Source organism: Pongo pygmaeus, chromosome 21 (assembly GCF_028885625.2).
Source record: "Pongo pygmaeus isolate AG05252 chromosome 21, NHGRI_mPonPyg2-v2.0_pri, whole genome shotgun sequence".
NCBI lineage: Eukaryota > Metazoa > Chordata > Mammalia > Primates > Hominidae > Pongo > Pongo pygmaeus.
The window spans coordinates 12,310,671-12,338,027 of NC_072394.2; the positions used below are offsets into that span (position 1 = coordinate 12,310,671).

General features: G+C 46.6%; 2 protein-coding genes across 10 annotated transcripts in view; one reads left to right on the top strand and one right to left on the bottom strand.

Annotated features, from left to right (window-relative positions):
* DSTN (destrin, actin depolymerizing factor) overlaps positions 1 to 15,235 on the top strand; it is a 39,232-nt gene extending 23,997 nt beyond the window's left edge. For all 5 annotated transcript variants that reach the window (XM_054467578.2, XM_054467580.2, XM_063659392.1 and 2 more), the window contains 3 exons: positions 7,694 to 8,001; positions 11,544 to 11,620; positions 14,021 to 15,235. In XM_054467578.2, coding sequence (XP_054323553.1) covers positions 7,694 to 8,001; positions 11,544 to 11,620; positions 14,021 to 14,130 — 495 coding nt within the window. In that variant the 3' untranslated portion in view covers positions 14,131 to 15,235. The remainder of the gene's footprint in view (positions 1 to 7,693; positions 8,002 to 11,543; positions 11,621 to 14,020) is intronic.
* A 5,424-nt stretch (positions 15,236 to 20,659) lies between these two features.
* Positions 20,660 to 27,357, bottom strand: part of RRBP1 (ribosome binding protein 1) — a 68,785-nt gene continuing 62,087 nt past the window's right edge. For 2 of the 5 annotated variants that reach the window (XM_054466516.2, XM_054466514.2), the window contains exons 17-24: positions 27,217 to 27,288; positions 26,551 to 26,646; positions 25,506 to 25,589; positions 23,642 to 23,749; positions 22,836 to 22,919; positions 22,349 to 22,447; positions 21,660 to 21,803; positions 20,660 to 21,203 (exon numbers count right to left, since the gene is read on the bottom strand). In XM_054466516.2, coding sequence (XP_054322491.1) covers positions 21,165 to 21,203; positions 21,660 to 21,803; positions 22,349 to 22,447; positions 22,836 to 22,919; positions 23,642 to 23,749; positions 25,506 to 25,589; positions 26,551 to 26,646; positions 27,217 to 27,288 — 726 coding nt within the window. In that variant the 3' untranslated portion in view covers positions 20,660 to 21,164. Of the gene's footprint in view, positions 21,204 to 21,659; positions 21,810 to 22,348; positions 22,448 to 22,835; positions 22,920 to 23,641; positions 23,750 to 25,505; positions 25,590 to 26,550; positions 26,647 to 27,216; positions 27,289 to 27,357 lie in introns of all 5 variants that reach the window. The other 3 variants (XM_063659391.1, XM_054466515.2, XM_063659390.1) reach the window with 2 other exon arrangements.

Below are 27,357 nucleotides of genomic sequence, written 5' to 3' on the forward strand. Positions count from 1 at the left end.
TGAACCTTCTGTGGGAGGCCTTTTCCATCTCAACCCGGTGCGAGTCTCCAGTTTCCTTCTCCCTTATCCTCCTCTCATGTTGTTATTTGCTGGGTTCTCTTTGTCAGGAGCAGTCTTTTCATCCTTTCAGTCCCCTTGTTTTAGAGTGCTTTTAAGTCAGCATGAAACTATCTGATGACCTGTCTTTCTAAGTTACTTTCTTTAAATTCCCTTCCACTGGAATTTATCAAGGAATAATGTATATTCTACCAAGTATTGAAGCTTTATATGTGCTGTCCTTATCTTCTCCATAAGTCAAACTAATGATTCATCTGACTGATCTTTGATTTTTTTTTCAGGGTAACACAGTAATGAATAAGACAGACCCTGTTTATCTTAAGGAACTTACAGTCTTTAAGAACTTGTAGCCTTAACGAGATGATATTAAGTAATTTTAAAGATAGAGCATTGAAGTGGTAGGAGGTGTTGTGTGGTGGATACATGATCTTATGGGAGCATGTGATACTGGTTTTGATGCAGAAGACTTTTCTGCATAGTGAGAATAGATCTGACATCTAAAGAGTATTAGCCAAAGAACTATAGGGAAGTGCTATCTAGGCAGGGTGTATAGTATGAGCAAAGGCCCTGAAGTGGGCTGGAGTATGGCAAATACAAACGACTGAAAGAAAGCCAGGGTAGTGAAATTGCAGAGAGTGTGGTCTATAAGATAAGGCTAAAGAGGTAGGTACAGCCAAATGGAGCCCATTATTGGGCTGGGGGTGGTGGCTCATACCTGTAATCTCAGCACTTCGGGAGGCCAAGGCAGGACAATAGTTTGAGGCCAGAAGTTTGAGACCAGCTTGGACAACATAGTGGGACCTTGTCTCTACAAAAAAATTTAAAAAATTAGCTGGCATGGTGGCACGTGCTTATAGTCCCAGTACTCAGGAAGCTGAGGTGGGAGGATCACTTGAGCCCAGGAGTGCGAGGCTGCAGTTTGCTATGATCATGCCACTGCAGTCCAGCCTGGTTGATGAAGTGACACCCTATCTCAAAAATAAATAAATAAATAAATAAATAAATAAATAAATAAATAAATAGCTATTTTTTACCTTCAGATCAATGGAAAGCCACTGGACTGTTTTAAGTATGGTGATCAGATTCATGTTTATGTAGAGGATGAATTGGAGGGTAAAGGTGATGGGCAGTTGGTATGGGCAGTCTTGTTGTATTAGAACCGCAATAACAAATTAATTCAAAATCTCAGTGACTTAACACAGTAAAGATTTGTCTCTGTCACACAGAGTCCAGAAGGGTTGGGCAGCCTTCTCCTATCATGAAATATGCCTACCAAGGTCATCTTGGTGGGAGAAAACAGAGCTTTAAGATTACTTTTAAGTTTTATTTAATTTTTGATGTTTTAAAAATCATTTTATTGTGGTAGGATTCACATCTAAAAAGCTGTATTTAGTGTATTTAAAGATTACTTTTAAAGGGCCAGGACTGGAAGTAGTTTACATAACTGGGCCCAGCTTGGCTGTGCAGAACTCAGTCATATAGCCAACTCAGCTTGCCAGGAAGGCTGGGGAATGCAGTCTTTCCTGTTCAGCCAAGAAGAGAAAACAGTATGATGTATACATATCCTAATCTCCCTCCTCTGCAGCCACTTGAGAATTACTGCAGTCCAGGTAAGAGGCAATGGGAGCTTGGACTGAGGGTGAAATGAGATGAATGTGTCAGAGAAAGATGAAAATGCAAAGAGTAAGATAATGGAGGAATTGCTAAGAACATCTCTTAGGCTTGGAGCCTTATGTGACTAGAAGGGTGGTGATAGCTACTGAGAAAGGAAGACTGGTTAGAAATGGACCAGCTTGTTTTTTATGTTAGACATGTTGTGCATCACATGCCTTTGAGACACGCAGGTGGAGATGTGAGATAGGAAATTGAATGTAAAGACTAGAAGCTCAGAAGAGCAGAAGTCTGAACTAAGTTTTGGCTTAGATGATTGAAAGCTTGAGCTTGGGTAAACTCTCTGAGGAAGAATGCAGAGTTCGTCCTTTCCTTCCACACTGCCATCAGCCTCTGCTTTCCGCCGCATTGTCCTACCACCCCCACCCCTTGACCTCAGCTGACCTTTTGGAGGTCCCCAGAGCCCTTTTTCTTGTCCTTAGGTAGTTCCTTTTGGAACTCCCCATCATAGCTATTCTGAATTGTTAGTAGTAGTAGATTGGAGGAGTGCCCTCAAACCCATCCTACTCCTCCTGCCTTATACTTCACAGAGAAAATAGAATCTTTCAGACACAATTTTTGGCAGTGTATCTTCCTTCCACCTCAAAACTCATTTTCCCTTCCTCCCTATTTCAGAGAAAAAAATGTGTATCTTTTTCTTAGGCTAACTCTCCCATCTGTGCTGTGGATCTTATCCATTTCTTTAGATCTCTGATATTGTTAATTGTATGAGTGATTAAGATTATCTCCTCTGGAATTGCTTGAACCCAGGAGGCAGAGGTTGCAGTGAGCTGAGATTGTGCCATTGCACTCCAGCCTGGGTGACAAGAGCGAACGTCCATCTAAAAAAAACAAAAAAAATAGTATCTCCTCTGGAGCCACATTGCCAGAGTTCAAATCCCAGTTCCTCTATTGTTTACTCTGACCCTGGGCAAGTTATTTAATTTTGCTATGCCTCAGTAGAAAAATTTGCATCTTTAAGATGCAAATAATGATAGTAGCTGTCTCATAGAATTGTTTTGATTTAGAAGTGTCTAGCAGTAGTAAGTACTCAGTGTGTGTTTTAATTTTTTTTTAACGTTTTGGCTCTTCCTCTTTATTCCTTCAAGTTCTTAAATATCTAGAACAGTTACATCTCCCCAATCATAAGACAACTTGCATGAAGTAGCATTCAGTCTTCCCTTTTTTCTTCATTGTTAACCATCTTACGTTTTCTGTCTTCACCTCTTCAATTCCCCATGGGTCCCCAGTCCATCATGGTTGACTTCTGTCCCATTTCTCCCATCTGTTGAAATGTTCAGAGGCCCAATTGCCAAGCCCAGCGGTCTGTTTTCATTCTCTCAAATACTGCAGAATTGGCTGTTGATGACTTTCCTCCTCAAAATATTCTCCCTGCTTCTAAGATGCTTTCTTCCTTCTTACTTTTTCTTCTTAGTTTTCTGATTACGTCTTTTTAGTGTCCTTGATGGGTTTCTCTTTTTAATTTTTACATACTCAGTGGTGAGAAACTAGATTGGTTTTTGTTTTGCTGCTTAATGTTGGTGACTCCATGGTGTAGGCTAGTCCAAAAATATGGATTAGGTGAAGCCTTCCAACGAGATCCGTGCTCATATTTCTGCCGCTGTCTGGTCATCTCCACCTAGATGGCTTGCACAGTCTTCAGAGTGGATGTGTCGTACTGTGCCATATTTCCTTTTCTGTTCATATATTGCAGTCTAGTCACTAATCGAGAGAATCCTGGGGCTTCTCTGATACCACTCTTTCATGTCTCATTCAGCTATATTGGTTTGACTTTGACATGTCCTTGAATTTTTCTGTTTTTAACCTCACTGCTGTAGTTCAGAGCTTTCTTCTCTGAATATTTGTAATTGTCTCAAAATTGGTTTTCTGCTTCCAGTTTCTGTTCCAGTTTCTCCTTCACAGTATTCATTGTTAATTTCCTCAAGCACAAGTGTCTAATGGTATAAGAAACCTCCACAGACATCATTTCTGAAAGAAAAAAAGACAAAATTCTTCCTTACTGAGGCTTTTAAGGAGCTTGTAAGTTACAGCCAGATTTGGCTGAGATTTGTCTGTTTTATAATTGCAGAATACACATTTACTTTGTTTTTGATTACTAGTACATCATTGATTTAATTTACAAATCAGAATTTAGAATGTTTGAGATGCTTAGATGTTGGTTGATGTATTTAAAGATTGGTTGATTGAATATAAGGCTTTAGATGTTGCCTTCATGCTTTTAGAAATTGCTTGTTGGGTCAAATGTGACTTCAACATTATGGACTAGGGAGTTAGAGGGATTGGGGTCTGTTTCTAGTTCTTCAGTTTTTGTTGCTTTGAACATTTTATTCATCTGTTGCAAAATGAAGATTCTTAACTTGCTTAACATAAGATATGTTGTAAAGATCAGAAATATGCTACTCCTAAAGCAGTAAAAGGTTTAGGAAAAGTGCTTTTTAAAATTAGGAATGTGATAATATTGTGTACTTATGAGTTTTCTAGTCCTAATTTTCTGTTTCTGCCACTTTATTAGAGTGAATGTTCATTTATGAACAGAAAATGTGGAGTAGATGGCATTGGAGTATGTTATTTAGAGATCTTTAATGAATGAGATGATGAAATAGCCCAGTTACCTTAATATTAAGTAAATGCTAGGATCTTAGTGTATCTTTCTCCCAGAATTCTTGCATGCGTTTTAAAGTGACAACTTTGTTTGTATAAATTTATGGGGGTACAAGTGTAATTTTGCTACATGCATGGATGGTAGCAGTGAAGCCAGATCTTTTAGGGTATCCATCACCCAAATAACATACATTCTACCCATTAATTAATTTCTCATCCTCCCCCGGCCCTCCATTGTCTGTTATTTCACACTCTGTCCAGATGTACACATTATTTAGTTCCTATTTATAAGTGAGAACACATAGTATTTGTCGTAACAACTTTATTGAGGTATAATTCACATACCACAAAGTACAGTTCAATTCAGCGGTTTTTCAGTATATTCACAGTTGTGTATGCATCACTCATGTCAACTTCCAGAACATTTTCATTACTTCAAAAAGGAACCCCATACTCATTAGCAGTCACTCCCCATTCCCCTTTTTTCTCAAAGATTCTCCTGGAAACCACTAATCTACCTTACGTCTGTTGATTTTACCCAGTTTGAACATTGCATATAAATAGAATCATGCAATAGGTGCCCTTTTCTGTCTGGCTTCTTTCACTTAGCACAGTGTTTGTCAAGGTTCATCCTTGTTGTAGCATGTATCAGTACCTCATTTGTTAATGGCCAAGAAATATTCCATTGTGTGGATATACTACATCTTAAAAATCTATTCATCACTAAATGGACTTTAGGATTGTTTTCACTTTTGGTCTATTTTGAATAATGTTGCTATGAACATTTGTGTGCAGGTGTTGGTATGGACACATTTTCATTTCTCTCAAGTATATATACCTAAGAGTGGAATTCCTAGGTCAGGTGTTAACTTTAACTTTTTGAGGAACTGCCAAACTGTTTGCCAAAGCGACTGTACCATTTTACAGTTCTACAGTAGCATATCAGGGTTCCAAGTTCTCCATGGCCCCACAAACATTTGTTATTGTCCATCTTTTTTATTTTAGCCCTCCTAGTGGGTGACTCATTATGGTTTTGAAGTGAAGAGGTATCTCATTATGGTTTTGATTTGCTTTTCCCTAATCACTATTGATGTTGAGCATTTTTTCCATGTCCTTATTAACCATTTATACATCTTTGGAGAACTGTCTATTTAAATCCTTTAAAACTGTTTTTTAATTGAAGCATTTGCCTTTTTTTATAATTGAGTTGTAAGGGTTCTTTATTCTGACAAGTTCTTGTAGGATTTTCGGATGTTTTCTCTCATTCTGTTGGTTATCTTCATCTTATGTGCATTTTTATTTCTTAAATGATTTGACATTTGGGTATCATTAATATTTTTCCATTGTTTAGTATTTAAATTCTATTGCTTATGATTCATTTTTCCCTTTTTATTAAAAAAATTTTAGAGGCACGGTCTCCTTGTGTTGCCCACACTGGTCTCAAACACCTGAACTCAAGTGATCTTCCTGCCCTCTCCCTCTAAAGTGCTGAGACTACAGGCATAGCCACTACCCAGCCTAAAGATACCATTCTTGACTCAAAGCATGGTTTTACACAAATTGACCATATGACCCAACAATTCCACTCCTAGTTTTCTACCCAAGAGAATTAAAAACATGTCCACACAAAACCTTGTACATGAGTGTTTATAGCAGTGTTAATAGTCAAAAAGTGGAAACAACCCAAATGTCTATCAACTGATGAATAGATAAGGAAAATGTGGGATATCCAAACAATGGAACATTATTCAACAGTAAAAAGAATGAAGTAACCAGGCACTTTGTCATGCACCTGCAGCCCTGGCTATCTGGGAGGCCAAAGCAGGAGGACTGCCCAATTTTAGGAGTTCAAGGCTGTAGTGTGTTATGATTATTCCTGTTAATAGCCACTAGGCTCCAGCCTGGGCAACATAATGAGACCCCCATCTCTCATGCACCCCATCCTGCATCACGGCTGAACATTCCAGATACTTCACAGCTCCCAACTGCTTAGCCAGGGAAGGGCCTTGCTGAGGAGTCATTGGCACTCGGCTCTACTCCTTCAGCTTCTTCACTGTCTCACGGTCATTCCACAGGTCCCTTTTGGTGCCTACCAGCATAACAGATACATTGAGGCAATGATGGGAGACCTCTGGGTACCACTTATGCCTCACATTGGCATAAGAGGATGGGTTGCCAATGGAAAAACAAATGACAAAGATATTGGTCTGGGGATAGGAGAATAGTCGCAGTTGGTCATATTTCTCCTCTTGGCCAGTGGTGTCCCACAGGTTCAGGCTGATGATTTGGCCACCCACAGATGTCTGGGTGCTGTAGTTGTCAAAGACATTGGGCATATACTCCTTAGGAAAGGCATTTGTTGTATAACTGATGGGGAGGCAGGCTTTGCCTACAGCCACATCTCCCACAATCACACATGTGATTGTCTACATTCTTCCCTTAGTCTGATCATCCTCCAGTGCTGTTCAACCATGACTGGCAGAGCCTCCTGGGCATCTCTTGTTGGGCTTTATAATTCTTGCTTTAGAAAAGCTAACATGCAAAACAAAGTAGTTAATGAGGCATTAAAAATTATGGATATAATAAAGTTAATGTAAATAGCACATTCCTCAAGATGAAAAAATTAAAAACTGGTTTAAGATCTTGTGCTATCAAGATTTTGTTTAACTGTCCTTTAGCCCAGAATAGCAAGTATAACATAGTGAAAGTTTATTTTTCTGGTCAGTATAATCCCTAATTAAGCTACCCTCTTTATTATAGCAGTAGACATATTCTTATTTATTCTAATCTTAGTTTAAAATTTGGAATTTTTAAGTGAAATTTTAATGGAAAGTGACTAATACTGAATATTGATCACATAATTTTGAAATGTGAGTAGAGCAAAGACCTCTTAATAAATCTTTTTTTTTATTAGAGAAAGGGATGCTGTAGGGATGAAAATTTCCCAGTCTAGCAGCTATGACCAGCTACTGTGTATTACAAAAGGAATTTTAGGTATCATGAATATACAGACTGGGAAGATGATCTATCTGCCTGTGGTCAAGGCTCTAAGCAGCCTGTGTAAGAAGAAAATAACCCAGCACCTTAGGAAACACTTCTTTTAAGGTTCTAGGGTAGGAGAGGCTGCTATAGTTGAATGTTGCCTTACCCCTGTGCAGTAGTGAGGAATGACATATATTTGTGATCTTTTAAAAAGTTTGATGTCTAAAATTAGTAGTGATTACAGCTCAAATTTCTAGTTTTTTAATTAGATGATATACCTTTAAAATGTTAAATATATGCCAATCTATAAGCAGAATTTATTATTTTATGTTTGGCACAATAAAAATTGTAAGTCTTTTTCTCATGTGTTTTCTCATCATAGGCCTCAGGAGTGCAAGTAGCTGATGAAGTATGTCGCATTTTTTATGACATGAAAGTTCGTAAATGCTCCACACCAGAAGAAATCAAGAAAAGAAAGAAGGCTGTCATTTTTTGTCTCAGTGCAGACAAAAAGTGCATCATTGTAGAAGAAGGCAAAGAGATCTTGGTTGGAGATGTTGGTGTAACCATAACTGATCCTTTCAAGCATTTTGTGGGAATGCTTCCTGAAAAAGATTGTCGCTATGCTTTGTATGATGCAAGCTTTGAAACAAAAGAATCCAGAAAAGAGGAGTTGATGTTTTTTTTGTGGTAAGCATGTTAGAAATATTGAGCCTCTGTAAAACTCATTTTGTTAGCACTCGGGAAAACCAGTTCCAGCACCAAAGTAATTTTTTCAAACTATTGAAAAAATTCCAGCACCAAAGTTTTTATTCAAACTATTTGCAGTTGTTGTCATTTAATTTTTATTTACAGGTTTCATAATGTTACCAGGGCTGATGTTTATGGGACCAAAACTAAATTTTGACTATTTTCTATCTGCTTGTTATGTGACTCTCAGTAATTGTTTTTGTTTTTTGTTTTTTTTTTTAATGGGGAAAGGACAGGAGGCATCCTCTGAATGTACTGCTTTTATAAGCTTAAAATTTCCTAGTTCTTTTAACTTTCTTACTTATAAGCCAAAACCCTACTTTTCCAACGAGCCATGCCAGGAACCAGCCTTCTACTCTTTTAAATTACACCCCTTACTTGTGCCTCTGTGGTCTGCTACTTTTGAAGAAATTGGTACCATTCCCTCCCTGCTATAATTTGCTCTACAATTGCACTGTTTAGTAGTGTAGTCACTAGCCACATGTGGCTATTTAAATTATTTAAAATTAAAAATTCCATTTGTTAGCTGAATGAATTACCACATTTCAAATGCTCAGCAGCCACATCTGACTAGTGGCCACCTTATTGAGTAGCACAGATACAGAACATTTCCATCATTGCAGAAAACTCTGTTGGGCAGGGTTACTCTAGATAGTGAAACAGTGCTATAAAGTTATTTTTATGGCCTTTTTCTTGAAATGTTGTTTAGTTATTCTGGTCTTTTCAGGCAAGTCGGTATTTGAGATGAAGCTTTAGAAAAAAGTTACACCTGGATCCTTCATTTATTTAATATTATACTGCATTCCTTGATATGGCCAAGAGTAGAATTCTTTAGTTTCCAAGGGGAGGGAGAAATGGTACCACCACCTGATTTTTTTGTCTTTTTTTAGAGGGGCAAGGATTCTCTTGATACTTTGGCCTGAGTCAGGGCAAGGCAGGGAAGGACTTAGCTTTTAGCTGTGTGCCATCAATAGCTTGGAGTATAAGGGATATAGGAGTAGGAGATGCAGAGGATTGTGGTTTAAAAAGGAAGATAACTCGAGGTCACACCTCACTTCTATTTCAGTAAGCTTTTACTGCACTTGATTAAACCAAGTTGCTGTGAGGAATGCAAATATGAGGTCAGGGTGCACGTATTCAGGCAGCTTAGAGTCCATTGAGGCTGGTACATAAGACTGAAAATTAACAAGGATTTGAATGAAGGTGCATTTATTGAACTTTATTTCTACAACACGCCAGCTATTGTGTTAGGGCCTGGGAAAACAGCTGTGAATAAAACAGGTTAAGTCCCTGCTCTTCTGGCATTCACAGCTGAGTGGCAGATAGGCCAGCTAATGGTTTAGACTTTTAAATTGATCGGTATTTCCTTAATTTGCAGGTATTTTTTCTGCTTTTTATGTATTTTCTAATTACGAAAAGTACACAGTCTTATTTTTTAAAATGTGGAAAATAATAGAAGAAAAGGAAATTTAGTGTTAGTGCAGTGGTTTATTTTGCACTATTACACTATTACTTAAGAAAAGGTAGAACTTTATTAAAGGCATTTTCTGTAACAAGCTCCGCCCAGGGCCCAGGGAGCAGCTCTTAAAGTAGTTTAACAATTTGGTTAGAATAAAATCAGAACAGCTGATGCTTTTTTATGTTTCTGACCTATTTTCCTAAGAAAAGTACCTACTCTGCTGGGCGCAGTGACTCATGCCTGTAATCTCAGCACTATGGGAGGTGGAGGTGGGCAGATCACGAGGTCAAGAGATCGAGACCATCCTGGCCAACCAACATGGTTGGTGAAACCCCATCTCTACTAAAATTAACTGGGCGTAGTGGCACATGCCTGCAGTCCCAGCTACTCGGGAGGCTGAGGCAGGAGAATCGCTTGAACCTGGGAGACAGAGGTTGCCGTGAGCCAAGATTGCGCCACTGCACTCCAGCCCGGGTGAAAGAGCGAGACTCCGTCTCAAAAAAAAAAAAAAAGTACCCACCCTGTAGCTCAAACATCTGCCACTCCTGAGGTAGTGATGGCTTTGCTTCCTTCACTGGACCTTAGGATTGGGAGGAATAAGCCTCTGAGAGACAGACTGCCCTTTTTCCCAAGAATGGAATCTCTGCTTACTAGGGTAAGGGGTACACTAGGTGAGGTCCACATGCTAGTGCTCATGGCTGTTGAATGTCCTGGAAATATGGCAGCTAAATGGAATTATTAAATGCTCAGAAGTATTTAGCTATACAGTAATATCTTAATGACCTCCAGTAGGCTCGTGGAAACTACAACTTTAAGCAAAACAACATACACCAGGTCCTCAAATAACGTCATTTCTTTCAATGTAGTTTTGTTATAACATTGAGAAAAAAAATACTGGTTTTGGTATATGTCATTTTGTTTTAAGTCACAGTCTCCAAGAACCGATTGACAATGTTAAGTGTGGACTTACTGTACTGCTTCTTCTCTGTGATATTTTAGCAGTGTGGCATGGAGGTGGGCCTATGGGTTCGCGTACAGAGGAAAGAAGGACTCATGTGCAAGCAGTCTGAGTGGGACGGGTTTCTGTCCATTACTAATCATACTTATTCTTCAGTGTTGCTGCTGAAGGTGTTGTGACGCATATGCTGTGCTTCTCACACGCTTCCCTTCAAGAGGGAGAACGTGCTCAAATTTTATAAATATAAAAAGTTAGTAATAATATTGACAGTGAAGACATAATTATTGGTGAGTTGCCATTTAGAAATCTTTAGAATCATGAGATTATACAAGTGGATTTAATATTTTTTTCCAGAGAATTATTGAAACGTGGATGCCCAGATCTATAATTAAACATGTATTGTTATGTTAGACTAAGAAAACAAGTACCTGTGGGATCAAAACCTGCTATTGGAATAGATGAAGGGACTAGGGAAGTCTAAGAAAAGGACTTTTATTTGAAATTTATTCTTTTTTTCCCTTTTTTTAAAAATTTTGATTTGTTCTTTTTTTAGAAAACAATCTGAAGCAAAGGTGTCAAAATATTAGCATTTAATTCTGGGTCACACGTACTTACAGATTATTCTCTGTACTTTTATGTATTTTAAAACTTTTCCAACTAGAAAAACTGTCAAAAGCCTTGTGTAAATATTAGCCTGAATCCAATCCTTTATTAATAATAATGAAAAATATTCTGAAGAAAAAGAATTGGGTTATACAGTGAAGTACTCAGTGTTGGTTCTTTCATTATGGCCACTGTAATCTGATTTTTAATTGGTGATTGTCTTTTGCCACCAGTGGTTCTCTTCTTTTTTTTCCCACCCTGGTCAACCTGAGTGATTCTACATACACCTATCTGTAGCATTTCCTCTCTGAGCTGCTGGGGAGGTAGAAAAAATGTGCAGTTAAGAAAAAATATCTCAGGAGAGTCTGAGGATTCTCCCCTTGACACAAGCAAATGTTTAACAAGTTGCAAGTTGTACTTTCTCTAAACCACTTTTTTCATTTTTGGCATCTTTCTATCTAGGGCACCAGAACTAGCACCTCTGAAAAGTAAAATGATCTATGCAAGCTCCAAGGATGCAATTAAAAAGAAATTTCAAGGTATGTTCTAGATGACCTCTGAATATGTAGAGGTATGGTGAACACTCAGAATGGGGCAGCACCTTTTCTGAGAAGCACCTTTTTTTTTTGCAGAGCTTCGGGCACAAGAGAGAAGTGTTACTTGTTTTGAGAAAAGCAGAAGACTGAATTTGGCTTTCCATGTATCTTCTGCTTTATGCTGGTTGCTCTGGGTCTGCCCAGCCTGTGCTTAATAACTCTACCCTTGACATTGTCTATATATATCGTTTATTCAGGCTGGTTTTAAACTAGTTTGAGGTGCTACCAGTTTTCTCATGTAGGAGGTGGAGACTGATTGTTTAACATTGGACATAATAGTAAATTTGCTCTTGCCTTTGAATGTAGTTGTTATGATAAAGTTGCAAAAAGGAAATGTACCTAAATGAGAAAGGATGCTCTTTTCTCCAGCTTTACTGTTGAATGGCATGATTTTAGGTAATTAATTCATCTGTGTCCCAAGGAAAGTGCACCCACTCCTGAGCTGGTCAGTTGTATTTGACTTGCCACTGGGTGACTGGGATCCTGATGAGATGGCCTGGCCAGACTTCAGCCAGGAGAAAATGTTGGTATGATGGAAAGAACGTGCATGGGGCAAGTGCCCAAAGGCCTGCACTGAGGGCGAAGCCTGTCTAACTGCTGTGTGGCCTTGGCCAGAACTGCTTAATCTCCATGGGCCTTGATTCTCTCAGCTGTAGAAGGGGAGACTTGGTCTCATGTGTGAGTTTTAGTTTGAGAGTTTGCCCTGCCACCTTCCTGCCATGGCTATTTCCAAACAGCTGAGTGAGCCAAGGTCACAAGGGCTTGGCCTGATGTTGATTTTGTTTTGTTTGTTTTACTGTCACTGGTTTTTATATTTTCATGGTAGAACAGGTTTGCCCTAGCCTATTTTACTTAGTTCAGAAAAAAAAAATCTTGCTTCCTTTCCTGAGCCTTGCTGCTGCATAGTTTATTGCCGGGTGAGATTCTTCGTGCATTTGATTTGATGTTTGGCACCCCCCAGAAGTGTGTCACTGGGTTGCTAACTGACACTTTTAAATCCTTTAGCTTCAACACTTTCCCAGCCCAACCAAAAGGTTCACAGTGGATTCCTTATTATCTTTATTCTGCATTGCCTTTCAGTAAAGGGAATTGCTTTGCACACTTGATTTGGTAATACTAAAAGATAGTGACCGGCCGGGTGTGATGGCTCATGCCTGTAATCCCAGCACTTTGGGAGGCCAAGACAGGTGTGGATCACCTGAGGTCAGGAGTTCGAGACCAGCCTGACCAACATGGTGAAACCCTGTCTCTACTAAAAATACAAAAAAAAAATTAGCCGGGCGTGGTGGCACGTGCCTGTAATCCCAGCTGGGAGGCTGAGGCAGGAAGAATGCTTGAACCCAAGAGGCAGAGGTTGCAGTGAGCTGAGATCGCACCATTGCACTCCAGCCAGGACAACAAGAGCAAAACTGTGTCTCAAAAAAAAAAAAAAGATAGTGACCATGCTGCCTTTTTTCTAATGAAAGCATCCACTGGCTTTCTCAGATCAGTCCTGAGTAGTTCAAAAGCTGACCTGCTGTGCTTTCAGCAGCTTGAGAAATAATGGTCTTTAAATGATGGGAATAACCATGCAGCTATTTAAAAGACAGTGGCCATTTACAGAGAAGCTACTCTATGTAATCCATAATTGAGCTTGTTTTTGCATTGTGGTAGTGTAATTGTTCTAAGAAAGCAATCAGTGACATATTTCACATAGTTTTCATTGTGATCGATTTCATAAATGTGTGGTGTAATACTATTGGAGAGCCAGCTGTTTACTTTCCAATACAGTTGACAAAATCAACTGTGCAATCAAAAATCATTTGTATTTTTATGTTTTAGAAACCAAGACAATTTTTTTACTAGACCTGCCTTTTAGCTTTTTAGCAAAGTACAACATATCTTTAGAAAAGTGTATGTCACAAATTATTGTAGAATGTGTTGAATTTTTCAGAGTGAACATAATGGTTATTTCTTAATCTAATGACCAGCACCCCAGAAGCCTCCCTGGTGCTGTTCCTTTCAATTCATAGCACTTCTGCCTGCCCCTTCCTCCTCAAGGTAGCCAGCACCCTGGCTTCTAACAGCGTAAGTTAGCGTGGGCTGATTTTGTATGCTATACCTATATATAATAGAATATATGCATTTTAAATCTGGATTCTTTCAGTGAATGCTGTTTGTGAGGCCCATCTATTTTGATGCATGTAGTTACAATTATTTATTCTCGTTACTGTGTAGTATTCCGTGTTTGTATATACCCCAGTTTATCCAGATTAGAACTGGTCTTTTAAAAGTTTGGTATCTTAGAGAAAGAGGTAAACTGCTGCCATAATTCTAAATAGAAGTGTTGTTTTTCCTCTCTAGGCATAAAACATGAATGTCAAGCAAATGGACCAGAAGATCTCAATCGGGCTTGTATTGCTGAAAAGTTAGGTGGATCCTTAATTGTAGCCTTTGAAGGATGCCCTGTGTAGATTATTCAGTGCCACAAATTGAAAGCTTCCATGTTTAATGTTATCCTCTTGCTATATAAATAAAGCAAATATATTTAGGCCGGGGTCTCACTGAGGGGGAGCTGTCTTGTCGTCTTTTAGAGTAAACTAAATATTCTATAAACGTATGCAAACAGCCCTAAATATATCTAAAGTCTAAAGTTTTATTGATGTGAAATTAAATTCTTACTGGCCAAATGCCTGTTTTGATGAGTTGATGTATGAAGGTTTTTGTTAAGCTCAGGATTTTAAATTACGCAGCTCACAGAACAGCACAGGCCATGTGAAGAGAATTACTACATCTTTATTAATCGCAGCATTTACTTTGTTTCTGTTGCTTAGAAAATTGCTCATAATCTGGTTATAATTTTGGTCCAAATTCTTTATTCTTCCTTGAGCTAAGCAGAATAATGGAATATAATATATCTTCATAATATAACAACACTAATACACTAATAGTAAGATTAAGTCAGGCAGTCTTCTACTTCTACCAAATGTGTAATGGAGACTGCCTCAAAATTGTGTCCACATAATCCACGCTGATCTTGCAAGGCGCTATTTCAAGCACATCATTGGAATACAGGAAGTAGCCCTGCACCTGCCGGTGAGCTCGCCATTCACTGATTGGAAGAGTGACCTGGAATCTTGGAAATCATTGTGTGTCTTCAGGAGAATGTGCAGTGTCTTGTAACAACTAATTATAATGCAAATTAGGGCTACATTGTAATCTGCTTTGTTAATGAAAATGATAAAACAGTATTGACAAGCTAGGACACCTGTGGTATCTTTAATTTTATCTCCTTCAGAAGTTTGCTTCTTATGGTATAATAAAGTATGGAAGAATATTGAGTATATGTTTACTCTGGGCCTCGGAGAACTTAATTTGCTAGAGCAGTTTGTTGACTTGTGTGCAATGGGGAGAGGTACCATGATGACACTCACAGGGAGCCACTGTTCACTGACACTGGGAAGTGGTCATTGTTAATATCACGGGTGTAACACTTTGAACGATATAGAGATGCACAAACGGTTGAACTTAGAAGTAGCAGTATTGGCTTTATGTAATAAAGGAAGCATTTTTGACTTACCTCTTGTGTAATTTTCATGTGTGAATTGGGAATACAGGATTTTGCCTTCCATATGGGGTAAGTCATTGAGGTTTGAGTATTTCCAATAATTAAGAGTTAAGGCTGGCTGAGTGTGGTGGCTCACTCCTGTAATCCCAGCATTTTGGGAGGCCGAGGCAAGAGGATAGTTTGAGGCCATGAGTTTGACAATCAGCGTGGGCAACACAGTGGGATCTCATCTACTAAAAATAAACAAAATTAGCCGGGTGTGGTGGTGCATGTCAGTAGTCCCAGCTACTTTGGATGCTGAGGTGGGAGGATCACTTGAGCCCAGGAGGTGAGCTGAGATGGTGCCACTCTACTCCAGCCTGGATGACAGAGCAAGACCTTGTCTCAAAAAAAAAAAAAAAGTCACAACTCCCTCTGGTGAATAAGAAAGTTGGTGTAAAAGTTGGGAACTTTTTCAATGTTTATTACACTATAAGTGTAATAAATATTATACAAAATTATAAATTCACATTTAAAATTTAGAAAATAGAGGAAAGGGAAATTACATTGTCCTTCCACACACCATCTCATGGTTAGCATTTTGATACACAGCTGTGCATTATTACATGTCAAAGACTGCATATACTCTGGTGGTCCCATACAATTATAATGTATTTTCTACTGTAATTACATACACAAATACCATTGTGTTACAGTTGCCGACAGTATTCAGTATAGTAACATGCTGTCCAGGTTTGTAGTCTAGGAGTAATAGGCTCTACCATACAGCCTAGGTGTGTAGTAGGCTATGCCATCTAGGTTTGTTTAAGTGTAGTCTAGGGGTGGGGAACATTTTAATGTTGATCCATGTGCCAGGTTTTTGTGAGACAAGGTTATGCTTTAATCAAAATATTTTGGAATTGTCTAGAAAATAGTGCTGGCTGCTTGTCATTCATCCTGAATTTCTTGTTTCTTTACTGTGTAGCAATGCTTTTAGTGTGGGTTTTGTTTTTTGAGACAGGGTCTCACTCTTTCCCCCAGGCTAGAGTGCAGTGATGCAATCATAACTCACTGCATCCTTGAACTCTTGGGCTCCAGCAAGCCTCCTGCCTTGGCCTCCTAAAGTGCTGTGTTACAGGTGTGAGCCACTGTGTCCTCTAGTGATTGTGATTAACAGGCCTCCAGGGAAGTGCCATAAACCCAAGACTGCCGTACTCAAAAGTCAGCCATGTAGGTAAAGCACGATATTTGGTCAAGGAGTTTTGGAGGAAATTTTTCCTGTGGTGTCGGCTTAAGTGTGGCACTGTTGTGCGTGTGTGAGGTGTGTTCTGTGGGAAGGATTTCGCACAGTATAAAGGGATGTGATGTAAGCATCTGGAACTCATTCCAGAAATTGAATAAAATGCTAGTAGTTAGTCTCTAGGGGAACTTTTGAGAAAGTCTTAGTGGATTCCTGAGGCCCAAGAATTGTGCTAACAAGCACTCAGGGCGATTCTGGTACATAATTAAGGTTCAGACCTCAGCTGATTGGTCTGCTGTTGGTCAGGAACAAAACTGCAAGTATACTGTTTCCAGAAAATACGTTTACCTCTTCACAAATGCTAACACACTGCAAAAATATATTTGTGGAAAGCTGACTTAGTCTCATCTAGCGGTTACTCTCGCCCTGACAAAGCAGCAAATAAAGCCATTGCTAACAGAATTCAATCAGAGCTTGACTGTGAAGTTATCTCAGATAATACTACTCTGTAAAAACAGTGGACACAGTGACTTGGATAATAGGTTTGGTTTGGTGGTTTCCTTTCTGCAGAGTACAGGCTGCTGCAGGCACAGCAAGTGCAACTTGTTTCTTGACTATAATTGCCCTTCGGACCACCAGAGACTGAATATGCCCAACATGCATCACTTCTTCGTGATTTGGGGCATTTCTGAAATTGAGAGCAGGCTCTAGACTGGGTTCCAGCTGGACTGCAGCTGGGAGGGACAGTAATAGCATTATGGCTGGTGAGGGGAGTTCCAGGAGCCAGGGTTTCAGTGGAAGGCAGGCTTGAGTACCGTGTTTTGTTACTGAGGACTCTGGGTTCTGCACAGTCCCAAAAGGGCACTGGGGAAGGGACTTATGGAGCCTCTGGCCAGTACCCTCAGTAACCAGCCCAGAGGTGAAGTAACTTGCCTAAGGTTAATCGACTCACAAGTGGCAGAACTGGGACAAAAACTCAGACCTCTTGATTTCTGTTCCTGAGCTATTTCCACCACCTCAGGAGAATTCACTTCATTCCTCTTATTATAATTGGATCATCCTTCCACATTTCTAACATCTAAAATTCAAAGGTTAGACCTTGTTCAGTGCTAGGGGTGAGATTTGAAAGGGCCAAGAAGGAAAGCATTTCTTTTGGGCTCTGGGCTCTCGTCAGACCCAGCCCTGAAGTAGGTGCAGTGATGGCATCTGTGGAGGGCATGGAGTGGCTTCTAGAACAAAACCTCGCTTTCCCCGCACCTGTCCCTCAGGCCTCACTGGCTCCCTGCCTTCACTACACCGCCTCTGTAGGTGCGGCCTGCAGGCGCAGCATTGTGGTGCCTGTGTGTTCCAGAATATCACATGGAGACACCTGAGGAAGCTCGTCAGGGCGCAGCTGTCTGTGAGGGGCTTCAGGTCTCGTTGTGGCGTCTATGGGCCACGTTAACCTGGAACTTCACATCTACTCTGTGGGCTCTGGTCATCTTCACCCAGCGGCCCAAACCCAGGGTCTGGCTTTGTGAAGCTGGGCCAGGGAGGAGCAGTGGTTCCTCTGTCGGGCGGCAGCTGGGTGAGTCCTGCCTCCACAGTGAACTTCGTTCCAAGAACAGCACAAGCCAGTCCTCTGGTGCTGCCTGAGCTCGGCTACAGCTGCAGGACGGGGCTGTGAATGGCCAGGCCACCGACCTGTGCCACGCTGGGGAATGCCGTGGGCCTGGGGAGGGCTGCTAGCCCCTTCCGCAGGAAGTTAGTGAGGGCTGCGCCTCAGCTGGCTTCCCTGGAGCCTGACATGGAACCTGGCCTGGGACAGCTGAGGAGGCCCGGCCCACCTGAGGCAGGGCCCAGCCGGTGGCTTGGCAGACTCAGGCTCCCTCTGCCCACCTGGGAGGTACCACTGCCGGGCCTGCGGACTGCTCTGGCCCTGCTGGGGCAGGCGGGGACAACAGATGATGGGCCCTTAGAACTGGAGCTGCAGGAGAAAAGCTCCCAAGTTGCATTTTCCTGAACTCCCAGGCCAGCCGCACAGGAGTCCTACACCCTGTGCTACCTGCCTTCAGCTTCCTCCCTTCTGCATGCACAGACCAGGGGCTCCCAGCAGGTGGCCTGAGGGAGCAGGCTTTTAGCCAGAGTCCAGGAGGAGGCCACTGCCCCTCACAACCCAGAGGCAGCAGCGTAGCGCCCCAGCATCCCTTATCTCTTTCCCCAAGGTCTCCCCTTTCCTCTGCTCAAAATGGGTAAAAATGGGTACCCTGCCCCATTCCTGTGCCTTCAGAAGGCAACAGCCCAGCATGGGGCGCTCAGTCTCACAGTGTAGCAGGTCGAGGGGGCGATTCGGTGGCAGCCCTGGCACAGGTCTGCCCGTTCCCCACACTCACCGGGGCCTACACCACTGACCTGACCTACGGCCACCCACGTGCAGAGTTCTGCCTCCTGCAGGGGGCCTCCCTCACCCAGAACCTGTGCTCCCACTCAGCCCCCTGGACCAGATGCATGGGGCGCGGATGCAGGGGGCCCAGTGGCTGTTGCGGGGCGCTCAGCCCAGGGTGCTCTTCCCCGGGCTCCCCACATTCCAAAGCCCAGCCCTGCCCCACAAGCAGTGACCTCCCAGGCTGCGGGGCCTAGCCACGTGTCAGAGAGGTGGGTTTGAACCTGCCCAGCCGTTAGCCTGGGGAGGTACCTTCACTTCCCTGGGGCGGGATGCACCTCACCCGGAGGACCGAGGGCTCGCTGAGTGCCAGGCACAGGGCGGGAAATGGGCAGCCATCAGGTGTCCTTGCGGGCACTTCCTGCTACTCAGTCTCCCAGCCAGAAGCCAGGATGTCAATGTCCCAAGGCCGTGGGATCCCTTCCTGCTTCACCCTCCTCTAGAGAATTCTAAAACAGGCAGGCTTGGCTCTCCCTGCTCAGAAACCTCAGTGGCTGTACTGCCTCCTCAGTCCAGCGCCCCCCAGCCTTGGTAACCTGGCTCCACAACAGGCCGTGCCTCACCCCGCCCTCCACGCCTCCACGCTGCTGCTGCCTGAGTTGCCAGCCTCCCTCACTTCACACACATCTGCTCTTCCTGGGAGCTCAGCCTAAGCCCACTTCTCCAGGGGCCTTCCCAGGACTCCCAGCACCCAGAACAGCCATGACGCACAGTGCCACACACCACAGCTGGGTGGCCCACAGGCACTTCCTGAAAGCTGACACCAGGGCTGGGCCGAGCAGTTTGAGGCTAAGCAGTTCAAGGCTGCAGGCAGAGGCCGTGGAGGGGGCTGAGGGAGGCTGCAGGGCTTCCCTAGGTCCTGAGGTTGTGAAAACCACCCGAGTCACTGCCACCACCTGAAGGGGCCGTGCGTGACAGAGATCCCAGAGCAGGCCACCTGCCATGCTCATAGGCCTGTGGAGACCCTGGTTCTTGCTGTCACTGTCCCTGACAGCACCCTTCTCACAATGTCGTCCTGCAGGACCTGCCATCCAAGAGCCCAGTTGTCCCCCAGCCAAGTTCGGCCAAGCAGACCCTCTCCCAAGATTCTGAGGCTTGGCAGGGAGATTAAAGTGAACAGTCCTTGGTCAAGGCAGACCCGCCTTTCATTCCGGGCTTGGTTGGGGCCCTACTGTGACTCTGAGCCTCTGAACGTCTTTGTGGACTAAGCTCCAGGTTCCTATTGTTTACACTCAAAGAGACACACTTCATGGGGCCAAAGCCCATGCTGTCAGGGGCCGCTGAGGACACTGGGTCTGAGGGTCGTGGCAAACCTAAGCTGGCTTCTGCAGGTAAAACTCCACCTCCCGAGGGCAGGCAGTGGGCTGCTCCGGCCCTGGCCCACCCTCCTGGGGTGTGGGTGTCTGTTCAAGCCCCAGCTAGGACAGAGACCCCTTGTTCATTCCCGGACCTCCATCACACAGCAGCCCAGGCCACAAGCCGCACTCACAAACCTCAGCCCCTCCGGGATGTGGGGCAGCAGTCAATGTGTCTGGCTCTCAGGTGTTGCAGGCCCTGCTCCCTTATCCTGCCCGGAGGGCACTGAGGTCTGGGAGGTGACAAGGAAAACTGCTGGGGGCCCCAGAAGCAGCGAGTCTCAGCCCCATGCTATGCAGAGCTGCAGAGCCTCTGCCTTCAAAGCAGCTGGGACCCACGCTTGCTGTCTCCCTGAGGGCGCCCCCACCCCTTGGTTCTTCATCTTGGGCCCAACAGCGGGTGGGGGAGCCCCAGCAGAAGACCAGACGAGACCAGAGCACCGGGCACCAACGTTGGTTTTAATGGCATCAACACCCAGGAGGTCGCACGTCAGTTCTGGTTGGCAATATCTAGGGGTGAGGGGCTGTGGCCTCCAGTCGGCCCCACAGCCTTCAAGAACTGGCTGCCCGGTCCCACCCGCTTCCCGCCCCGCCCCACTGAAAAAACACGAAACGATTGCACTGACAGACAGACCCCAGAGCGCCCGGCCTCCCACACACCCACGGGGCTGTCAGAGTCAACCAGGGCTTTGGCGTCACTCGGCGGTGGCCCGGGGCTGCGCCCAGGATAGTGTTTATCAAATGTGACACAGGTTCATTTACAAACTGGGGCTCTGGAAGGTCTACCTCTGTGGCTCTAGGAGACTCTTGTCTCTCATGGCTTCTCTCGGAGCTACCGGAAGTTGGGCCTGGATAACGCTGTGTAGGTTGCTTGGTTTATTTGTAAGGAATGTGTAAGGCATTTTGGTAAGTTGAACAGTAACTTCTTTTTCCACAGAGGAGACTCAGACAGAGGTGCCCTCCTTTGAGCTGCTGCCGTCCTCCTGTGAACGAAGGCAGGTGGCGTGAGGGGGGCTGGGCCATGAGCCACAGCAGAACCACCTGCCCTCCACCCTGGGCCTTCGGTCCCTCCCTGGATTGACCCCCTCAAGCCACTCCAGTCCCTCAGAGAACAGGAGCCACAGAACCCTGGGGCTGGGGGACAGGGAGGACTTGGTGGGAGCTGAGGGGAAACCATCATCCTGCAGGGCAGGGGCTGGGGCACTGACTAAGGGGCCCACACAGGTACAAAGTGACGACCTGGGCCAGCAGGGGGATCAGACACTCGCTTCCCAGCAAGGGAACCCCAGAAGGGTGGGTGCTGGGCCAGGTGGGCTGAAGCCCTCGTTAGGAAGTCTCTGTCCCCACTACCTCTGCCCAGCTCTGCCTCCCCGGGGCTCCCGGCCCAGCACTCCCGGCAGCTCGACTCCTCCCGCCCTGCTTTGGCACCAGGCACGCACTGTCTTTTCCAGCTGTTCCTGCAGCTTCTTCACTGTGTCCTTCTCCCTTGCCAGCTGCTCCTGGGTTGTCTTCAGAAGTTCCTGCAGTTTTGTGGCGGCGCGCCCCAGGTCACTTGTTAACTTCTTCTCTTTTTCTAGTCTCTCCTGATGGTCAGAAGGTTGATGGGCGTCAGCCCTTGCACCAGCAGGAGGGCCACCCCAGCTATGCCCACAGGACCCTGATGCCAGGGGCTGGAGCCCTCTGGGGACACAAGGAAGGCAACTCCTGGTCACCTGGAGACAGGTGGTGACAACAGGGAGGAAACTGCCCAGGTTGACTGTGAGGGCTGGGTCCTGTGCTCTCAGCACTGCCAGAACTTCCTGGGGCAGTGCTGGAAGTGCTCTGTCCAAGGCAGCACAGGAGACACACCTGACTACTGAGCGCCGGACATGTGGCTGAGGAATGCACTTCACGTTCTACATGATTCACACTTCGACAGCCACCAGGACTAATGGCTGCCATGTGACCATGTGACACTGCAGGGCTAGGAGTCCCCACCCCAGCCCCGGGTAGTGACAAGGGGAACCAGTGCCGAGGGCAGGTCCGGTGGGGTCAGCTCTCCCCTTCCTGGCCCCTTTCCGAGGCCAAGAGTGGCCCCAGCCCCAGAGCAGACCCTACAGGTGTGACCCCCGCCCCAGCCCCTGCCTGCCTTCAGCTGTGAGGCCTCCTCTGTCTCTGAAGACTCCAGGGGGCCGGCTGTGCGGAGCTTCTCCAATTCTTCTTGTAACCGACATGCCGAGGTCTGAGCCTTGCCAGAGAGGGAAGTGGGGTCTGGGTGAGACATCTTATAAACGGCTGTGCTGTCAAGACCCTACCGAGCACACCTGGGGACCAGGGGGCCCCCCCCAAGCAACAGCTCCATCCTGTAGCTGGAATGAGTGGGCTGGACCCACACGTTCTCACCCAGCCCCAGGCCCTCAAGGTTCCTTAGGGATGCAGACCACCCACAGGGCTCCCAAGGTGCCTCCAGCCTGTGCTCCCCCTGCCCGGGCCCCACCCACCGCTGCCCAGAAGGCCCAGGCCCAGCCCAGGTGCTGCTGGGCACAGCCGAGCGGGGCAGGGCTGACCCACTCATTCCCTGGAGACTCAGGGCCCAGGGGCTGATGGGGGCTGAGAGCCACCAGGCAGGGCCTGACCTCCTCAAACTCAGCCGTGAGCTTCTGCCGCTGTGTCTGCTCATCCTCCAGGATGGCTTCTGTCCGCTCCAGCTGCGTCTTCAGCTGTGCAAACACCGCAAACATAACCCAGCAGCCCGGTGAGGAACCCTCCAGGGGCCCAGGGATCCAGCACAGGCCCCGCTCTCTAGCTGTTTCTAGCTTCCCCTTTCCCTGCCCCAACGCTCCCCTCGCTGGGGAGAGGGCACCTCAGCCCGTGGTACAGACTTGGGTGTGGCTCAGGAACAGCTGACGGGGCCTCTGCAACCTCAGGGGCCTTTAATGAGACTCACAGGACAAGAAAGATGCCTCCAAGCCCTGGCCCCACGACAACCCCCTTAACAGCCACACCATGGCCACCCCAGGGACAGGCCCTGCCTCTTGGTGAAGGCTCTTGGTGGCTATCGCCGGGCTCAAAACTCTGGAGAGCGAATATCCTGCTAGCGATGTCCCAGCCAGGGTTGCAGTGGGAGACAGTCCCCTTCGGTGGCTGCAGACCCTGCCCAGGGCTGCTCCCCAGCCCTGTAGGTGCAGACCCCAAATCGCCGACTCCCTCTTCGAGTCCCACCTCCCCCAACTCCTCCAGCCTCTCCACCTGGCTGCCTTCCTGTCCTGTGCTCTGTGGCTTTCTCCGAACCTGGATGACCCACGCGGGGCAAAGCAGGGTGGGGAGGGGAAGCAGCAGAGGCTGGAGCAGCCGGTGCGGGGTTTAGTCAGAACAGAGGCAGCAGGGCCTGCAATCTTCCTGGGGTTAGCGATGTGTCTGGGGACTGGCTCACCGCCCTAACCTGAACGGGGTCCTGCTCGGCTTGGGGGGCCTCTGGGGAGGAAGCTGGGGCCCCAGCTATGTCACCATCCTCTACGTGGCTCTTCATTTCACTCAATTGCTGCCTGACCTGGAACAGGAAGGGGTGTGTTTGCAAATGCACAGACAGTCGCACACCCACCATGCTCACTCCTGCAGGGACCCCCTCGGAGGACCGTGGCTGCTCTCAACAGCCAAAGTCCCTTCAGGGGACCTGGCTTGGTAACTGTGACCTATGTCTGGCCCCCCCCGCCAACCTGAGCCAAACAAGGCCACCAAGCCTCTGGGCTAATGAGACCCATGTGCTCCGCTCCAAGCCCAACCGGAGGGGAGCCCTCCCTGGGAGTGAGGTGACCCCTGATGGGCATGGCCCACAGAGCAAATGAATCTGAATGGAATGGGGCGGCGGGGGGGTGGCCGCCACACTGTCTACACCCCCCATTTCTCCTTCAAGGACACAGTCCACTGCCCAGAGCCCTTTCTGGGGTCTAGAAAAGATTATGAGATGACATTCTTGCCTAACAAGGTCCCCCACCCCTAAGCTCCATCATTGGGGTTAGGTGACATATCTGGCTGCACCCAAACCACTGGGCCTGCAATTTGAAGGGCAGGTGTCACTCGAGAGGCTCAGGTAGAGGTTCCAATTGGAGACCTGGGTGGGGCCCTTGGCATAAACTCCCCAGCGAACATGGGTGGTCTCAGACCCTGTGCTGAGGGGCCACCCCAGGTACGTGGGAACCCCAGACATTCTTTCCTCCCTCTGAACAGCCCCTCCCAATGCAAATACCAAACTGCACAGCTAGAAGACAACAGAAACTCCAGGGGGTTTTCTCTGCACACCCCTGGCCTGGGCCATGCCCCCGGGGCCTGTCACCCAGACCTTGTTCAGCCAAGGCTTCAGTGAGTGGCCCCTAGACACAGGAGACCTGGCCTGGGCAGCACTGCCCTCTGGTGTTCTGGTCCGGGTAAGACCTGAATGACCAACGGGGACCGAGGGTGTTGGGAGCATGTGCCGGACTCACTGGCTGCTGCAGGGGGAATGCCAGCCCATTTTTATTTAAAATTTCCCAATTTCTCCCTGTTGACAACTAATTCAAGATTTTAAAAAACACCGCAGATCAAACAGAACATGTCTGTGGCCTCACAGGGTGCTGCTCACAACACCAGCCTCGGGGCGGTACCAGATCCTGTGAGGCTGGGTGGAACCTGCCAAGGAGCTGGGACTTGGCATCAGACACGTGAGCTGAACACCAGGAGGGACTCAAGAGGCTGCCTGCACAGGCAGAGCTCCAGTGGTCTGCCAACGGGGCTGCTCTCTGCACCCAGCAGCTGGTACGGGGCCGGGCGTGGAGCAGGTCTTCCCTGCATGCCTGTGGCTTTGACTGAATGGATCTGAGCTGTCACTGAGGTGAGAAAACCCACAGAAGGCACGGGACTTGCTGAGAGCCCCAGGGCGATGGGTGGCCAGGCCAGGAGGAACCCCCAGGCTTCCTGGTCTTGTGATGCCAGGGACTGCAATGTCCCTGATGCCCCCAAGTGACTACAATGGGCTCACAGGGAATGCAGACGCCCAGAGCTCTCACTACCTTGAACAGGGGACCAGATAGCCAGGGCACGGGAGATGGAGTGGGAGCACCCTTGTCCCAACAGCCACAGGCCCAGCTCAGAGTTCTGGGCAAATGTGCAGGAAGGCCCCCAGAAGCTGGCCCCATGCTGCTCAACAGGTGACACTGTCCCTTCCCTAGGCTTTATCTTTGAGTGGACACAAACACATGACTGGCAAATGCATCTCATACACGCAACACCCCAGGTCACACTCCCGGCATGGGGACATGGAGGCCACCTACCAGGGCAAGCTCATCGCTCTGTTTCTGGGCTTCGCTCTTGGCGGCATCGAGCTGAGATTGAGATTCTAGGAGAAGTTGCCTCAGCTTGGGGAGAAAACAGAGGCAGGTGATGGAGAAAAAAGGAGAGAAAAGGAGAAAACCAGTCCCCGTGAGTTAGCGCCGAAACATAAAACCTAATACATCCACTTAACCAAAACCCTGAGGAGGGTGACAGCACTGGGCCGGCACAGGGCTCGCCAGGCTTCCTACAGCTATGATTTCTTTTTTGAGGACTTAGGAAGAATGGTGTTCACTGCATACCTCTTTCAGGCCTTCACAAATGTTTACTGATTACTTCCGGCAAAAAAGGGCCAAAAGTTTGAGATGATTTTTTTTTTCAGAGATGGTCTCAATCTGTCGTCCATGCTGGTCTTGAACTCTTGGGCTCAGGCAATCCTCCTGCATCAGCCTCCTAAGCAGCTGGGAATGGAGGTGCCCACCAGTGTGCCTAGCTTTTTTTTTTTTTTTTTTTTTTTGGTAGAGATGGGGTCTTGCTATGTTGCCTGGGCCGGTCTCAAATTTCTGGCCTTGAGCAATCCACTTCAGCCTTTCAAAGTGCTGGGATTACAGGCATGAGCCGCTGTGCCTGGCCCAAAAGTTTGAGATTAAACCAGAATTGGTATACTGGGCTTGTGCTTCTGCTTCTGAAGAGCAGAAAAAGTATCAGATCTAAATCCACTCCCCACCAGATATGACATCAGCAAGCCAGGCAGAGAATCCCCTTGCGGAGGGATAACCTAGAATGTCAAACGCCTCCCTCGGGGCAGGGCTGCCTGGCTCTGCCCCTGTCCTGGCTGGGAGGCTGCCTTTTTGAAACCTGCCCTGAGACACACCTCAGGCCTGACAGCCCAATGAGGGGCCTGCGAGGCTTCGGGCAAACGCTTGAGGACTCAGACTTCAAGGCTTATGTCAACGAGAGCTGCTCCCACAGGGCTGAGGAGAAGCAGCTCAGGGAGGACCGCAGCTCTGCTGGGCAGGGGCTGCACTCCTTGGGGGGCAGACTCACCCCCGCCACCTCCTTGGCGTAGTTCTGGCACTCGGCGCTGGCAGCTGCCATGTGCTTTTCCAGCTCTGCCTCCAAATGCGACGTGTGCTCCCTCACCTGGACAGACACACAGACACGCACACGCATGTGCCAGCAGCCTCTGCTCAAAGGGCACTAACCTCAGGGAGCAGCCTGGCCCTGGGATAGGTGAGAGCTCTCGGGAGATCCCTGAGGCCCACCAGCTACCAAGCAAACGAGAAACTAGTCCGCGGCAAGAGAACCCCTTACTGAAAGTGGCAGGCTGCACCTGGGCACTCCTGGGGACTGACATGCTCTTAGATTTACTTGCAAAGGCAGGTACCAAGGGTACCTTCTCCAGGGCTCCCTGTGGCGTCTGAAGGGGGCAGTGGGGCCACCTTGACTGTGAAGGCCGTGGCAGGAGCCCTGATCACCAGGGCCGGGCAGGTCTGCACAGGGCCCGTGGCTGGGTCTCAGGGTCCTCTGAGGTAGTAAATGTCTCTCATTAAGGAAAAACAGGATGGACAAGATCCCTTGGCTTGAGAGAGAATGACTCTCTTAAGGCACACGGTCCATGAGGAAGAAATAAGTGAAGTGCCCTTTGCATTAATGTCACTTTCAAAGAGGCTCCCGGGACAAGAGAAAGAGTTCTCTGAGCAGAGCACATACCTGGTCCGAACTTTCAAGTTCTCCTTTTAGCTTCTCTACAATCTCTTCGAGATGTTTCACTGTCACCCGTGACTACAAAGCAAGGGAAAGGCTCCGTCAGACACGAGCACCTGGGGGTGTCTCCTTCCGAGGCCATGTTGG